The sequence below is a fragment of the Helianthus annuus genome, chromosome 16, assembly GCF_002127325.2.
Source record: "Helianthus annuus cultivar XRQ/B chromosome 16, HanXRQr2.0-SUNRISE, whole genome shotgun sequence".
NCBI lineage: Eukaryota > Viridiplantae > Streptophyta > Magnoliopsida > Asterales > Asteraceae > Helianthus > Helianthus annuus.
Genome location: NC_035448.2, coordinates 178,117,643 through 178,134,022, shown reverse-complemented (window position 1 = coordinate 178,134,022; position 16,380 = coordinate 178,117,643). Strand labels below are relative to the sequence as shown.

The 16,380-nt window shown below is 41.0% G+C and overlaps 2 protein-coding genes across 2 annotated transcripts; one reads left to right on the top strand and one right to left on the bottom strand.

Annotated features, from left to right (window-relative positions):
• Window positions 1–6,162: 6,162 nt before the first annotated feature.
• Window positions 6,163–14,530, bottom strand: LOC110918108 (F-box protein At1g55000). The gene is made up of 3 exons (XM_035984927.1): window positions 14,353–14,530; window positions 9,263–9,540; window positions 6,163–6,779 (listed from the first exon to the last, which is right to left on the bottom strand). Exons 1-3 carry the CDS (start codon window positions 14,381–14,383, stop codon window positions 6,414–6,416), a joined length of 675 nt encoding a protein of 224 aa, XP_035840820.1. The 5' UTR covers window positions 14,384–14,530; the 3' UTR covers window positions 6,163–6,413.
• A 912-nt stretch (window positions 14,531–15,442) lies between these two features.
• Window positions 15,443–16,378, top strand: LOC110920081 (sec-independent protein translocase protein TATA, chloroplastic-like). The gene is made up of 4 exons (XM_022164317.1): window positions 15,443–15,584; window positions 15,628–15,737; window positions 15,849–15,922; window positions 16,375–16,378. Exons 1-4 carry the CDS (start codon window positions 15,443–15,445, stop codon window positions 16,376–16,378), a joined length of 330 nt encoding a protein of 109 aa, XP_022020009.1.
• The last annotated feature ends 2 nt before the right edge of the window (window positions 16,379–16,380 follow it).

Below are 16,380 nucleotides of genomic sequence, written 5' to 3'. Positions count from 1 at the left end.
AACTTAAATGTCGTGTTAAAAACACTTTCGAATATCGCAAATTACGTACCCAGGAAAAAGTTATATACAACTGATTTGTACCATTTGGTGTTGGTGTTTTTTAGATTACATATACACAAAACAAAAAAAAAAAAAAAAAAAAAAAAAAAAAAAAAAAAAAAATTCCAGGCTTGGACCAAGCTAAAAAAGAGGTGGTCGGGCTATTTTGGTCTTTTTGTTATCTTTTCGATCGCATCTTTCTAAAAGCTAATATATGACGTGGCATATAAATATTAACTTTAACTTGCAAGTAGTTACTAAGGCTATAGGGTGTGGTCATGACCCTCATGACCACCATGACCCTCCACATAGGCACCACACCATCTATCTTTAATCCATTATTCAAAACCATTACCCTAAGGGTGTGGTCATGACCCAAACCACTATCCCCTTTATTTTTGTTAATTTGTTTTTGTCTTAAAATATCAAATGGGAGGGTCGTGGTAATCGTGGTTTAATTCATGGGAACCACCATCAATCAAGGAGGGGGATGATATACCATTTAATTAATGATCCTATGTGAAATAATGTTCCAATCCATGACCCCCACACCCCATAGCCTAACCAAATAAGTAGATATAACAAAGAAATTTAATATAACTAGAAATAAACTGTAACATCATTCAAAGTGACGTTGAACATCAAATTGATATTCTGTCAAGATCTCGGCGTAAGAAGTTGTCCCTCAAGTAATACGTAATTATATGGCCATAGTCTTGTGGTTTAGTGATATTGATATATCTGTATTCTATGAACGTGATATGAGTTTAAATCCATACAAACATAGGAATTAGGTGGTATTCAAAAGTTAAAAGGGTTGTTGTTAAAAAGTTATTATATAACTTTAAAAAAAATATCTATTAAAAAGTAGACTCTTATTATTTGACAGCCCTTTCTTTTTCACTAACATTATTTAATAAATACAAAAAGAACAAACTTGTATACAAGTTACAATACAATGAAATAAAAATGCCTTAGCATTCAGCGGTCTTTGGCTCAGTGGGGTGATCGTGAGGGTTTTGCCACTCTTGTCCAGTCATTGTTTGATCAACCCGCGAGAGGGGTTACGGATGGAATCAAAAAGGGCGCTGAGATTGATAATGAGTGTGGGGGGACCAATGTGAAACAATGTTTACGTAAGGTTGCTGATGGTCATTTCACTGCAGCGGTTAAGGTTTTATGCTCCTCGGGGGTCGCCCCTCTCAATAAGAATACTCTGCAGGCTTTAGTGGCTAAGCACCCATGTATGCCCCCTCCTTCCATGCCTGCCTCCTTGCCTTCTGAGTCTCCTCTTATGGTGGAGCCCGATTGTGTGCTCGGGTGTATTAAATCTTTTCCCAAAGGTACGTCGTGCGGGAGAGACGGCTTAAGGGCCCAACATCTTTTAGATGCTTTTTGTGGGGAGGGGTCTGTGATTGCTGATAGCCTGCTTAGGGCTACTTCAGCTATGGTTAATTTGTGCTTGAGGGGGAGGTGCCCGAGGAGTCTGGCGGAGTTTGTTGCTTCTGCTCCTCTTACACCTCTTCTCAAACCGGATAATGGGATTAGGCCTATCGCTGTTGGGTCGATTTGGAGGAGGGTGATCTCCAAGGTGGCCATGAAAGGTGTTGGGAAGGAGATGGCCAAATACCTTGGAGATTTCCAGTTTGGGGTAGGGATTCCATGTGGGGCAGAGGTCGTTCTTCATAGTGCGAACAGGTTCCTTAATGAGTACCACCAAGATGGGTCTCTTGCTATGCTTACTGTTGATTTTTCGAACGCTTTTAATTTGGTTGATAGGACAGCTCTACTACACGAGGTAAGGAAAAGGTGTCCTTCTATTTCTACGTGGGTCGATTTTTTATATGGTCAACCAGCTAGATTATATGTGGGGGATGAGTTTATTTGGTCTACTACTGGCGTTCAGCAGGGGGACCCCTTGGGGCCCCTCCTTTTTGCCCTTGTTCTGCACCCCCTTGTTCACCGAATAAGGGATCGCTGCAAACTTCTATTTCACGACTGGTACCTAGATGACGGAACGCTTATTGGAGATGCCATCCAAGTGGCTAATGCTTTAGATATCATCAGAGCTGAGGGTCCTTCCTTAGGGCTTCAACTTAATATAAAGAAAACTGAAGTTTTCTGGCCAACCTGCAATGGTGTTAAGGTTCAGGAGGGCTTATTCCCTCGGGGGATTGGGAGGCCGGTGCTGGGTGTGAAACTCCTGGGGGGTGCCGTTAGTCGTGATGCAGAGTTTATTAGTAGTATGGCTCTTAAAAGAGCAAACTGTGCAGTCGAGCTGATGAGGTGCCTTAAACGCCTACGGGACCCTCAGAGCGAGCTCCTCTTGCTTCGTTCTTGTATGGGTGTTGCTAAATTACTGTTTGGTCTTCGAATGTGTCAACCTTCTTTGGTCGGGGGAGCTGTTTCTGTTTTTGATGAAGGCCTCCGGGGAGCATTAGAGGATATTGTTGTTTGTGGGGGTGCCTTTTTTGGAGATCTCTAGTGGAGGTTGGCTTCTCTTCCGACCCGGTTCGGAGGCTTAGGGATTTGTACGGCCGAGGATGCCTCTTCATATGCTTTCGTGGCTTCAAGGGCCCAATCTTGGGGTTTACAAGACCACATACTCCGAGAATGTGGTGGGGATGTTTTAGACTCCGATTACAGGAGTGCGTTGGACCTTTTGCATAGTTCTCTTCCCGACCTTGATATTGGCGGTTTCTACATTAAAGACACCGCCCCTCCTAAATCCCAGAAAATTCTGGTGAATGCCTTATATGACGAAATTGTCAAGAGGTTTGAAGAGAAGTTTGTTTTATCCCCTCGGCAAAGAGCTGTGTTTGAATGTCTACGTGCCCCACATGCTCAGGATTTTCTGTCTGTCGCACTTATTGAAGGCTTGGGGCAACACATGTCGGCTGTGGAATACCGTGCTATCCTTAGATACCGACTGATGATTCCTTTGTTCCCAGTTGACGAGCCGTGTCCGGTATGCCGCAAAGCGTGTTTGGATTCTTTCGGCGAGCACGCGATCCACTGTAAAGAGCTACCGGGGTTTAAATATCGGCATGATTGGGTGAGAGATGTGTTGTGTGATGTTCTTAAGCGGGCCGGGATCTCTGCCAAAAAGGAGGCTCCAGTAAATTTCCTGACTGACCCCTTAGAGGGGAGGTCCACTTTACGCCCGGCGGACATCCTTGTGTTTGGATGGGAAGGGGGAAACACGCTTGTGTAGATCTAACTGGAGTCTCCCCCCTTGTCGGGCTTAAGGACAAGGGCTTTGTCGTAGGGCAAGCGGTGCTCAAGGCAGAGGCGAGCAAAGTGGCAAAACATGAGAAAGCCTGCCTGGAGAATCAACATGTGTTTGTCCCGTTTGCGTTTGATACCTTTGGTGGTCTCGCTCCTGACTCTGTGCGACTTTTGAATCGGGTTCAAAAAGTCGTTAATAGTAATTCTTCGTCGCCAAAGGTTTCAAACTTTGTATTTAGTAGAATTGGTTTTTCTATTCAAAAGGGGGTGGCGGCGCAACTTGTTGCCCGACTGCCTGCCATGGCTTTGTAATTGTCTTTTTTTCGTGTGGAATTAACATTCGTTTAAAAAAAAATTAAAAAAAAATGATTTATAAAATGGTTAAACAAATGTTTTTTTTTTTTTTTTTTTTGATTTGGGGCTTATCCTAGCATGGACCACTTTGTCAAACTTAATATTCTTTAACTAATACATAGGCAACCTTGGTTCTACGGATGTTAACGGATGCCAACTAAAATTAACATTTATGGGTGTTAGAGTATACCAAGCGGTCTTACAGTAAACTTCAACAAAAATATTAGAATGATACAGTTTTAACTAGTTTTTGTTTTAATCTTACAAACACAATAATCACATATCAACTCTTGTCTATAAACTGTTTGAACCTTACAAACATGATCATAATATCTCAACTACAAAACTGTTGTTTTAAAGAAACTAATTAAATTAGAACAAAATTGGAAGGTTAACTTTTAAACCAAACTGAAATGGGTTCCATACCATCCAACCTCTTGGCGCGTTCACACCTCATTTCATATCCTCAAATCTATAATTTAACTCAAAATCACAATTTCCCTAAATGTATCTTTGATTTTTTTTAAAAACCCCCCACACCCCATTCTCCATCCCTAAACAATATGAGGAATCCCTTTATCTTCCCACAACTACAGAGATTCATTTTAGGTTTCCCTAATAAATATAGGCATGCGGGATGGGATGAAGAGATGTTTTTAGGCGATTTTCTTAATAAATGAATTTGCAAGGAAATCAACATGGTGCTATTAACAAGGTGTTGAAGGTTCAATTTGGCAGTTGGCCAAAGAATATGTAGCCTTTACCTTTGGGAATTCTTCAAGCTCTAGCAGATGGTACCAAATTACTTTTCAAAAAGAATCTTCTTCCATCTAGAGGAGATACTCGTTTATTTAGTATTGGACTGCGAGTCCGGGTTTCATCAGCTCATAAGTCACTGATAAAATCTCAAAAGCATCTTACACTATATTTTATTCGAGTACTTGTAGACATATATGATTTGTTCTTAACCACTTACTTCCACTTTCACAGGTTGAATACACATTGGGTTATTGAGCCATTTGTGATTGCAACGAATAGGCAAACGAGTGTGTTCCACCCGATCCGTAAACTTCTTCAACCTCATTTAAGGGATACAATGAGCACCAATGCTTTCAGAAGGCAAATCTTATCAATGGTGGGGGGACACGTGTACTAGACGGCATCCGCCCTTCCTGCAGCAATCAATATTGAACAATATTCTTATGTTGGATATTTCCCTAATCGTCCTACTCTAAGTCCCGTCTAACGCCTGAACCAAACACACCAGAATATTAGGAGCTTAAAGAGAACCCAGATGGTGTCTTACATGTAAACTATTCTCAAATAGCAAAGAGGGTCTTACAGGAATGGGAATCCCAGATAGTGTTTTGAAATGAATCCATACATGTAAACTATTCTCATTTCGGCTTGTTTATATGGTTTGTTTGTTGTAATTTCTCTTGATTCCACGAGATTCAAATGAATCAAAGGTCTAACTGATAAAAATTCATGGGTACTTGTGCACAAATCTATTAATCTAAGGGCGTCAGCTTTGAAACGATTTTGACAATCTATCACTTAGGGGGTGTTTGTTTTTTCAGAAAAAGCTCTTCTGACCTCTTATGTCTGCGCCGCGTAGACCACGCGCAGATGTTTAGCTCTGCAGACTGTTTGTTTTTTAGAAGACATTTCATTAAAAATGTCTTCAAATCTCTGCACGTCCTCTTCCCCACGCAGACATGGTCCAATGTCTTCACACCTCTTCCAACATCTTCCAACCCTTCTAACCTCTTCTTCTTCCCCAAAACACAAAACACAGACATCTCTTCCACCCCTCTCCTCCTCCCAGCCATCACCTCCACCTCTTCCTCCTCCACCACCTCCACCTCCTCTCAAATATTCATAAACCCAGATTATTCGTAAAGAAATTAATCTACTCTTTTAGAGAATTATTATTTTGTTTACTTTTCTATACAAAAGGTCTATCTTTAAACAATTATATTCTGACACATGTTTATGTTAGAGTTAAATGCTTGGTTGGTCCCTATGGTTTGCAAATATTGCAGACTTGGTCCTAATGGTTCAATAATTACACAGTTGGTCCTGATGGTTTGAAAAATGTTACACGAGTGGCCCGATGTTTGCATTTTTGTAACATGGATGATCCTTAGTAGCTAACCTTGTTAAAATTTTCAGTTAAGTTCATATAAAATGTCCATTTTACCCTTATATTAATAAATAATCCCATCCCCTTCTTCTTCCCCGCTACACCACCCACAACCACCACTTAACACCCACCACTGTGTTCCCGTCATAGCACCGGTAACCGTACAACCTCAACTTCATAACCTTCATCATCACTGTCCACCATAACTTCCAGTCATCATCTCCGACGCCGTCCGTCACCACCGTTCACTCCGATGTACACCGAGAAGGGTGGTGTTGGGGTGGGGGGTGGGGGTTCTTGGGGGCTTTGCTAGCCAAATTTTCTATTAATATTGGTACACAACGTCCCCGCTTTCATGTAATAGTTATTTACAATTAAAAATTGAACACGGCTAAAGTTTCTAAGATAAGATATCATTAAGATACTTAAGACCAATCGGTACAATAAGCATTACATTTAACAATACACACAATGTTTATATCATATCACAAGAATAACAAGGATATAAAGCATTTATGTTTCTTCCATTTAGATTTACATTCAGAGTAAATGAGAGAAATCTTATTATGCACCAGCATTGAAGACAAAACTTACAGCTTTAGAGTCCCGAATATATGTAGCTTAAAAGGTGAACTTTGTAACCATGTTACGTCAACCGCATCTGCCTCTCCCAGTTAACATCTTTCGAAAACTCCAATAAAGCGCCTCGGGGATCACCATCCGATACAGATAAGTAGTACTGTGCAGTAGCATCATCGACATGCATGCTTCTCCTTAAGGATTCGATTACCCTTCTTTTTCCACGTTCAGATGGCAACACATTAGCTGGCATTTTATCAGGGGAACCATTCAGATACAATACAGCAACCTCCCTTTTAGCATGCGCATCCAATTCTACATAGCATGTGGCGTCGATGAGAATGTCGGGGGTGTTTACAGGAATTAGTAACCTGTCCCTTGAATGTATCCCGTGGTCACTCATCATGTTGTTGAGGCGTTTTATGTCAGTAACCTAAGGAATAAACAGCCGCGTGACATAGAAGTTGTGAAATGACAAACATAATAAACCATCAATACAAGGATACCGCCAAAGGTCATCGGAATTATATATTCTATACACAGCGAATAATGCAACCAACTTTTGGGCCCATAGTTGTCAATAGCGGCTATAGCAACCGCTATAGCGCGCTGTGTAGCGAGGCGACCAAGTATCGCTATTTGGGTCATAGCGACCAATAGCGTGAATAGCGACAGTTATTTTTTATTTTTTTATTTTTTTTGATGTAAATAGCAATTAGATATAGCTATAAATTAGCTGGATTTTTAGGTTTTTTTGTTAAATATACATGTAAAATAGCATATATACCAGGGTATTTTGATGTAACATACATATAAAAATTTTCAAAACTCTTTTTCTAGTGTATCGCTATTTATAAAATAGCGGTCGCTATTTGTCGCTATTCGCTATGTAGCATATAGGTCCCTTGTCGCTATTCGCTATTAACAACTATGTTTAGGCCAATCTCAGCCGTATAAACTCATCTACTTTTGATCCTGGCAATCTAAACTAGAAAAAAACCGTAATATTGGCAGTTCAGGGAGGTTTAACTCTCTCTCTCTCTCACCTAAAATGAGGAAGTTACGAACGGTTTCGGGTTTGATTTCTCCCACATTTCCTGTAACTTCCATCTCAAACCTACATTTTTGCCCCACTCCCCTCCATCGCTCTCTATCAATCCATTGCGCTTTGAAAAGTAAAAGTGACGCGCAACACCGATTCCAAGCATCTCTGTCATCGCAACATCATAGTTGTTGATTTAGAGCACCGGTTCCTCTTCGAATCTCTCAATTCAGTCAATTGCTCTCCGAAAATTGAAGCATCGGGTGTAATCGCTCATGAAATCAAGGTATGTTGTATGTTAATTGTAGTAAAGCATTTGCGAATTTGATCTTCTTTGTGTTTGCTGTAGAAGTTTTGCACTTCACCTTCCATTCGGTTCACCCAGCTCCGTAAGTAAATAATCTGTCAGGTTATTCTCAGTTTTTTGTTTTTTTTTTTTAATTTGTTATTGATAGATTTGTAAGGTTTTCTTCGTATATGGCGGTGGATTTTGAGTAATTTGCAGGTCTTATTTCTCTTTTCATCCGAAGTTTTAGCATTAGTATTCAGGTTTTAGGGTTTAGGTTGAGTTATTTGTAATAATAACCAACACCTGTTCGATGAAATTTTGTCTTGGATATCAGTAGAAACTTGGTCAGGTCGAGAGATTTTGACCGACAAAACCGCCGTGGATATATCAACACAGTTCATTCCTATGTAGCACAGGAACGGGTACGGGGGAACGGCAAAACTCAAAATATAAAAACCACCCGGATGTGCATAGGTTATATTTAGCCTTCTAGCAAAGCTTTATGGAGGTGATGCTTATATGAATATATTCTTATATGAATACTCTCATGTTCAACAGTAAAAAATATTCCCAAAAAAAAAAAAAACAAAAAGGCGGTGATGTGCGTGACTATGGCGACACTATGGAAGCTGTGGAACTATAGGAAGGAGAAGGTATTTTGGGAAGCTCATCTTACAAACGCAAAACTACTGGAATGGCTGAAAGACTTTACTTTTCTAAGGTTGAAACATAGAGCTAATATGGAGAACATTAGTATAGATGATTAAACATAAAGCTAAGGTTGAATTTGGTTTTAATGTAATCGATGATTAAACTTGGTGTATTTTGATCCTTTTCTAGCTCCTTGCTAGAAGGGTTCTGTTTTTTGTGATTAATATTATGGATCTCCCTTCTGTTAAAAAGAAATTCCGGTCCCTTGGGGTCCCTTCTACGAGTCTACGACGCCTAGGCTATATAGTGTATATATATTGTTTGCCTAATTTGACCCATACCTTAAAACGGCCTGTACTCATTATATTGTGCTCAAACCCGTTTTGACCCGTCACCAAATCCACCCCGAGACGGCCTGACTTCATAATTCATTCAAACTTTTTGTTTAATATGATAGATATCTTGATGTTTTATTTTAGATGACTCTTTATGCTTTAATGTTTTACTTAAAGACCCTATTCAATTTGAGTCATTTAAAATTTTCTCCAACCTTGCGTTTTAAAGTTCAGGCCATAGTTATTAAAGCGAACGCCAAGGCACGCTTAGGCGCAAATAAAGCCCTGTGCCCAACAAATCGCTCTAAGTGCGCCTCGCGCCTTTAATAACTATGGTTCATGTCATAGTTATTAAAGCGAGCTATCATGCCTAAGCGCAAATAAAGCCCCGGCCCAACAAATCGCCCTGAGTGCGACTCGCGCCTTTAATAACTATGGTTCAGGCATATTGATATTATACATGTAAATGTGAACTCTATGAACGATGATTTTCTTATATGCAAATTAAGAAGAAAAAAAAAAAAAAAAAAAAAAAAAAAAAAAAAAAAAAAAAAAAAAACCCTTCCACCGGACGGGTAGACTACTACTCTACTAGTTACCTGAACGGAGTAGTTGAGGGCGAGGCTAGCAAGAGTATCAGCGCGGGCCAATGGGTGAGAAATAGCGAAACGGGTAAGAGTGTTGTTATCTCTCCAGAAGGTAGGAGAGGTAGGATTCCCAATCAAGCGCTTGAGTTTCCAGGGGGCCATGAAAGCCCTAGCGTGAATCTCCCTGTCAGAAGCCACAGAGCTCCAGAGGGTGCATACACAAGCGGAACGTGCTAGGTCTGCCACCGGAAGCTTCTCGAAGATGGTACGCAGGATATCTTTACAGATTATGATAGGGTTAAACCAGAGTAAGAGAGAAACTAGGGGTGAAGAAGATTGATAATATCTCTGAATGATTTATTAATACGTAGAAACAATTATAAATACTGTAATGAGTTACAAGGAGCCCCCTTAACTAATGACAAAAGACATAATAATACCAAATGTTTAATTATTAATAAATACCATAACAATACCCCATTCTTAACCACTTTTTGACCTCAATAAGTGAAATCTGGGAACCGAATCTTCATTTCATCCAAATACTCCCAAGTTGCCTCTTGAACTGTTTGATCTTTCCAACGAATTAATACCTTCATTGCCGCCTTACTTCCACGCTTTACTAACTTCCTCTCGAGCACTTCTTCAGGCCGTAAGCGAAACCGTGAATCCACCGGAATGGGCAGAATCTTGTCGGGTGGACCCAGAGCTGGTTTTAGGAGTGACACATGAAACACCGGATGAATTTGCGCCTCGTCAGGAAGGTCCAACCGATAGGCTACCTGACCAATCTTTTCCACCACCAAGAACGGTCCAAAATACTTCGGGGTGAGTTTGGAGTGCTTATGAACACGCATAGAATTTTGCATATATGGGCGCAGTTTAAGATACACCCAAGTGCCCACCTCAAGTTCACGTTCTGAACGTTTTTTATCCGCTTGTTGTTTCATTCTGTTTTGAGCTTTGGTCAAGGATTGTTTTAGTAACCTTATTGTTGCTTCTTTATCCATTAAAAACTCATCAAGCTCCCCATTACCTGCATCTTTTTTAATATAAGGAATATAGAGTGGGGGCGGATACCCGTATAAAGCTTCAAACGGAGTCATGTTGATCGATGAATGGAAAGTAGTATTGTACCACCACTCGGCTAACGGAACCCACTTAGCCCATGTGTACGGTCGCTCCATCACCATGCAACGTAAATAACCCTCCAAGCACCTGTTAACCACCTCGGTCTGGCCATCAGATTGAGGATGGTAGGCTGTTGATAGGTTAGCTGCAATACCTTGTAATGATAAGAATTCCTTCCAAAAAGTACTCATGAATATCGGGTCTCGGTCAGACACAATAGAACTAGGACACCCGTGGAGCTTATACACATTATCAATGAACACTTGAGCCACATCAGCCGCTGAAAATGGATGTCGAAGCAATATAAAGTGACTATACTTGGTAAGTCGGTCGACTACCACCAATATTGTATCCTTACTGTTAGACTTGGGAAGCCCTCCGATAAAGTCCATAGAGATGTCGGTAAAAACCGTGTTAGGTATGGGAAGCGGTTGTAGTAATCCTGGTGACGCCACATTCTCGTGCTTGGCTCTCATGCACACGTCACAACCGCGTATAAACTGTCGAACCATCTTTGTGATTCCCTTCCAAAAGAACATGCCCTTTACCCGTTGCGTTGTTGCATGAATTCCCGAATGGCCCCCAATTGGCGAGCTATGGCACAAGTTCAAAATATCTTCACGAAGTTGTCTGTCCACTCCTACTACCAGTTTGCCCCGTTTTGTCAACCATTCCCCATTCCATTTAAAGTTGGCTACCACCTCACCATTTTTTAATTTGGTCACTATTTCCTGGAGTTGGTCATCTTTTTGTTGACTAGTGATGATTCGTTGCATGAGAACAGGTTCAAAGGAGTTTATAGATGTGGTGAAAAGTGATACCCCGTGCACCCGAGATAATGCGTCAGCCGCTACGTTCTCTTTTCCTTTTTTATAATCTATAGAGTAATTGTAACCCATCAGTTTAGCGAGCCACTTGTGTTGGAGAGGCGTCGTCACCTTCTGAGTTAGCAAATGCTTTAAACTTTGCTGATCAGTACGAATGAGGAATTGCCCGGTTACAAGATAATAATGCCACTGTTTAACCGCCATCAGAATCGCCAATAACTCCTTTTCGTAGACCGATAAGACTTGTTGTTTAGGAGATAATGCTTTGCTAATAAAGGATATTGGGTGTTTGTCTTGCATCAATACCGCCCCTAGTCCATAAGCTGATGCATCAGTTTCGATAACAAACTGCTTAGAGAAGTCTGGTAGGGCGAGCACCGGGGCAGATGACAGGGCCGATTTAAGCTGATTGAACGCGAGCTGGGCTTCTTCATTCCACCCAAAAGCATCCTTTTTTAATAAGTCGGTCAATGGTTTTGCAATGATACCAAAGGATCGGATGAACCGTCGGTAGTAGCCGGCCAATCCTAAAAACCCCCGAAGTTGCTTAAGCGTTTTGGGTGGTGGCCAATTGGCGATTGCCTCGACTTTAGAAGGATCAGTACTAACCCCTTCACTCGAAATAATATGTCCCAAATACTCGATTGCCTTTCCTCCAAAAACACATTTCGATTGCTTAGCGAATAACTTATGCTCTCGCATTAACCGAAGGACTTGCTTGAGATGGAATAAGTGTTCTTTGTTATCTCTACTATAAACTAGAATATCATCGAAAAATACTAGCACCCCTTTTCTCAAAAGTGGCTGAAAGATGTGATTCATAAGTGCTTGAAAGGTCGCCGGAGCATTCGTGAGGCCAAAAGGCATTACAAGAAATTCATAGTGACCTTCGTGTGTACGAAACGCTGTTTTGTGGACGTCCTCCGAACACATGCGTACCTGATGATAACCCGAGCGCAAGTCGAGTTTAGAGAACACCGCTGCACCCCCGAGCTCATCCAATAACTCTTCAATCAGGGGAATCGGAAATTTATTTTTTACCGTTGCTTCATTTAACCTCCGGTAATCCATACACATCCTCCACTGGCCATCCTTCTTTTTAACCAAGACAACCGGTGCAGCAAAGTCACTTTGGCTATTGCGTATGATACCCGCTTCCAAAAGTTCGCGGGTTGTTTTCTCGATAACATCCTTTTGTACCGTTGGGTACCGGTACGGACGTTGACTGATCGGCGTTGTACCTTCCTTCAAAACTATACGGTGGTCAAACTTGCGCTCTGGCGGTAAACTAATGGGGGTTTGGAACACATCACTAAACTCAGTTAAAAGGGACTGCCATATGTACTCATCCTTCCCTGGTACTATCTTAGATTCAAAACAAGGTACATGAGGTTGTGTAAGTTGTAAACTAAACAACTGTGAAGAATTTGCCTTAGATTGTTTATGTATTATGGACCCCATTTTTTCCCCAGAACACACCAAGAACTTGTTATTCTCAATCCCCTTAAGCTCACAAGACACCCCATCTATCTTGAATTTCATGGTCATCTTTTGAAAATTCCACAAAATATCCTCTAGGGGAAATAACCACTGAACTCCCAGAATCATGTCATAATTTTCTAAATTGATAAGGAGTACCTCGGTCGTGTACCATCTTCCTTCCATCGTCCACTGAAACTCGGGACAAACCTGAGTACAGTGAAGTTGTTTGCCATCGGCCACACCTACCTTAATCGGTGGGATGTCCTTTACTGGACATTGAAGTCTTTTAGCCAACCTGCTGTCAATAAAATTATGTGTCGAACCCGAATCTATGAGGATATGGAGTTGTCGTGTCCCCATTGATCCCATAACCCTCATTGTCGAGTAAGAAGGTAACCCGGTTAACGCGTGTATTGAAATCTGAGGATCTGATTCTTGTTCTTCAGTAGTCGGCGTGACATCCTCTCTGTCCTCATCATCGTCCACCTCAATAATAAAAAGTTGATTTCTGGTACACTTATGGCCCGGTACAAACTTTTCGGTGCACCAAAAACACTCACCTTTTGATCTTTTTCGTTCCAGTTCCTTACTGGTTAGGCGGCGTGGATTGTTGGTAATAGGTTTAGTAGGTTTCGAATATGGAGCTGGTAGTAGAGGTAATTTATTTGCATTCATAGGTGGTGTAATACGCGTTGTCTCTTGGGTTTTTAGCGGTGCCCCTTTACTGGTAAGGATGGAGTTCATCAGGTTTTTGTTGTTAATGTTTTGAATTCTCGCCAACCCGTATGCCTCGTGTAGGGTTCGAGGCTTGAACATCTTCACCGGGCCCTTAATCTCTTGTTTCAGCCCCTTCAAGTAGAGGCTTACCGCCTGTTCTTCACTAATCGTAACCTTGTTGAGTAGCCTGTCAAAATTCGAGTTATATTCCTGCAAGTCATCTTCCTGGTTGAGAGATGCTAACTCTTCCATAGCATCCTCGAACATTGCATTAGAGAAACGGGCTGTGATGGCTCGTACATAGTCCTCCCAAGGTAACTCGGTTATGGGCGTCCCCCTGATTTTCATGTAGGCTTGGTGCCATTGAATCGCGTCCCCCTCGAAGTGGACGACGGCACACTTGACTTTCAAGTTCGCTGGTGTCTCGTCAATCGAGAAAAAGTGCTCACACCGGTATACCCAACCCTCGACATCTTCGCCCTTGAATTTGGGAAATTCGATTTTACCCACTCTCATCGGCCGATTGTTGTTGTTTTGGTCATGGTCGCTAAACGCACCCGAGTAGCGGTCCGAACCAGAGTTCTCGTTCGCCTTCTTCAAGAGTTGTTCCTGTTGGTTCATCATAGCCGCAAGAGAAGCCTGAAGTTCAACGATTGCCTTCTCATGCTCCTTGATCGATTTGTCTATGTCTTGGTTCCTTGTGTTGGTCATGGTTGAAATTGAATCCGAAAGGGATCGATAGAGAGCTCTGATACCCTTGATAGGGTTAAACCAGAGTAAGAGAGAAACTAGGGGTGAAGAAGATTGATAATATCTCTGAATGATTTATTAATACGTAGAAACAATTATAAATACTGTAATGAGTTACAAGGAGCCCCCTTAACTAATGACAAAAGACATAATAATACCAAATGTTTAATTATTAATAAATACCATAACAGATTAACGCCTCGAAATTGGAATTCGTCGTCGTCATATCCGAACAAGAAAGGGTTTGGGTTTGGGTTTGTTGTTGGAGTGGCTGGTGGAGGCTATCTTCTTCTTCTTCGCCGCAGCATCCGATTTCAAGATACGTGGATACCCAATTTACCTTTTGAAATTCACAAAACCACCTATTTTCCTCAACCACTCATTTTTGTCAAACAACTCGGATGGATATGTATTTTAGAATACTTTTTTTTTTTTTTTTTTAGAGCATCTCCAATAAGGCACTATTTAGGTGTTTTTAGGGAGAGAGAAAGTGATGTGGAGGAGAGAGGGTGTGAGGTGGAGGAGAGAGGATGTGAAGATGTTTGTGAGGAAAAATGAGAAAAAATGGATGAGTATGAGTTATGTGAGTGTAGTGAGGAGAGAGGAGAGAGAAGAGAGGAGAGAGAGAAAAAATGTGTTTGTGAGAGGGGCAAGTGAGAGAAAGAATATGATTGGTTGGGCATGTGCCAACTAGGCACCCTAAAGAATGAGAAAAAATGCCCCTTATTGGAGATGCTCTTAGAAGGTGTCTAGATTTACTAACAATATAAAAAAATAGATTTACAGTAAACTTTAATAAAAATATTAGAATCATACAATTAAACTGCAATTTTACCCCTTAGAGTTTAGGGTGATTGGCACCCTTATCCCCCCCCTAACGAAATAATTGCAATTTTACCCCCCAACGTTGTTGTTATGTCGCAAGTTTACCCCCCGGCGTCAGTCAACGGTTTGACCCTTATAGGTAAGGGTATTTTAGTAATCTTACCCTATATTTATTATTATTTTTATTTTTATTATTTTTTTTATTATTATTATTTATAAAATCAAATTATCATCACCATCTTCAAATAACTCACAATCCATCATCATCTTCAAATTATCATCATCATCTTCAAGTAACAGATCTGCAACAAATTCTCTACAAAAATAAACAATAAATAATTTGATCATCATCTTCAGAGTCAACATCTCTACCTACCTCCTTTCCACTCATTTATTTCAACTCACTCCAAAATATCTTCCTACAACTTTCCATCAAATTTGCAACAAATTCTCTACAAAAATGGCGATTTCATCAACCGCACTGAATCTCAACTCACTCTACACACCACCATGCACATCACCAACACTTTTATCTTCTTCCAATTCATCCTTGTTCACCAACACTTTCAAACCCTTGAATCTGGTTCACGCACACAGATCCAGTAAAAAACACAGGTTTATCGGTTAATTGTATGTTCGGTTTAGGTGTGCCGGAGCTTGCGGTTATTGCCGGTGTTGCTACGCTTCTGTTTGGCCCTAAAGCGTTGCCGGAAATTGGTCGGAACTTTGGGAAAACGTTGAAGAGCTTTCAACAGGTTTGATTTTGTTAGTTAAGGATTAGAATCTGGGAACTTTCAAAAGGTGTTGGGGGAACTGATGATGATGAACTGAACTGATGAACTTAATGATGAATCTGGGAACTTGAGGAACTTGATGAAGGTGGGGAAGGGCAGAGCCGCAGAGGTGTGAACGGCGTTGGCGGAGGTGAGCAAGGGCGGAGGTGAGTGAGAGAGAGAGAGAGAGAGAGAGTGGTGGGATGAGTATTTTGCTGATTCTGTTTTCCGGTTGATGGTGGCGGTGGTCAGAAGAGGAGAAGGAGGTGGTGGTGGTGGTAATGAACTGATGATGATGATGATGAACTTGTTTCGTTGATTTTGTGATTTGTGTTGTGGATCTGGATTTGTTGTTGTTGTTAGGGCACTTAGGGCTGAATGAATTATGAGAGTAATTGTTTGTAGGTGATTTATGGATCTAGCTTCCAACACCCAGAATGAACTGCTGATGATGATAATGATGATGAAGAATGAACTGCTGCTGATGATGATGAACTTGTTTCGTTGATTTTGCGATTTGTGTTGTGGATCTGGATTTGTTGTTGTTGTTAGGGCACTTAGGGTTTGATGATTTGTGTAAATTTGATGTTGAATGAATTATGAGAGTAATTGTTTGTAGGTGATT

What these genes read in the sequence shown, in the direction of transcription:
- LOC110920081 (XM_022164317.1), top strand. Translation starts at nt 15,443, where the DNA reads ATGGCGATTTCATCAACCGCACTGAATCTCAACTCACTCTACACACCA. An exon ending in GGTTCACGCACACAGATCCA is followed by an intron (nt 15,585 to 15,627) that starts GTAAAAAACACA and finishes TGTTCGGTTTAG; the next exon opens with GTGTGCCGGAGCTTGCGGTT. An exon ending in CGTTGAAGAGCTTTCAACAG is followed by an intron (nt 15,738 to 15,848) that starts GTTTGATTTTGT and finishes TGGGAACTTGAG; the next exon opens with GAACTTGATGAAGGTGGGGA.
- LOC110918108 (XM_035984927.1), bottom strand. Translation starts at nt 14,383, where the DNA reads ATGACGACGACGAATTCCAATTTCGAGGCGT. An exon ending in GAATTCCAATTTCGAGGCGT is followed by an intron (nt 9,541 to 14,352) that starts TAATCTGTTATG and finishes TTAACCCTATCA; the next exon opens with TAATCTGTAAAGATATCCTG. An exon ending in CCCTCAACTACTCCGTTCAG is followed by an intron (nt 6,780 to 9,262) that starts GTAACTAGTAGA and finishes TTTATTCCTTAG; the next exon opens with GTTACTGACATAAAACGCCT.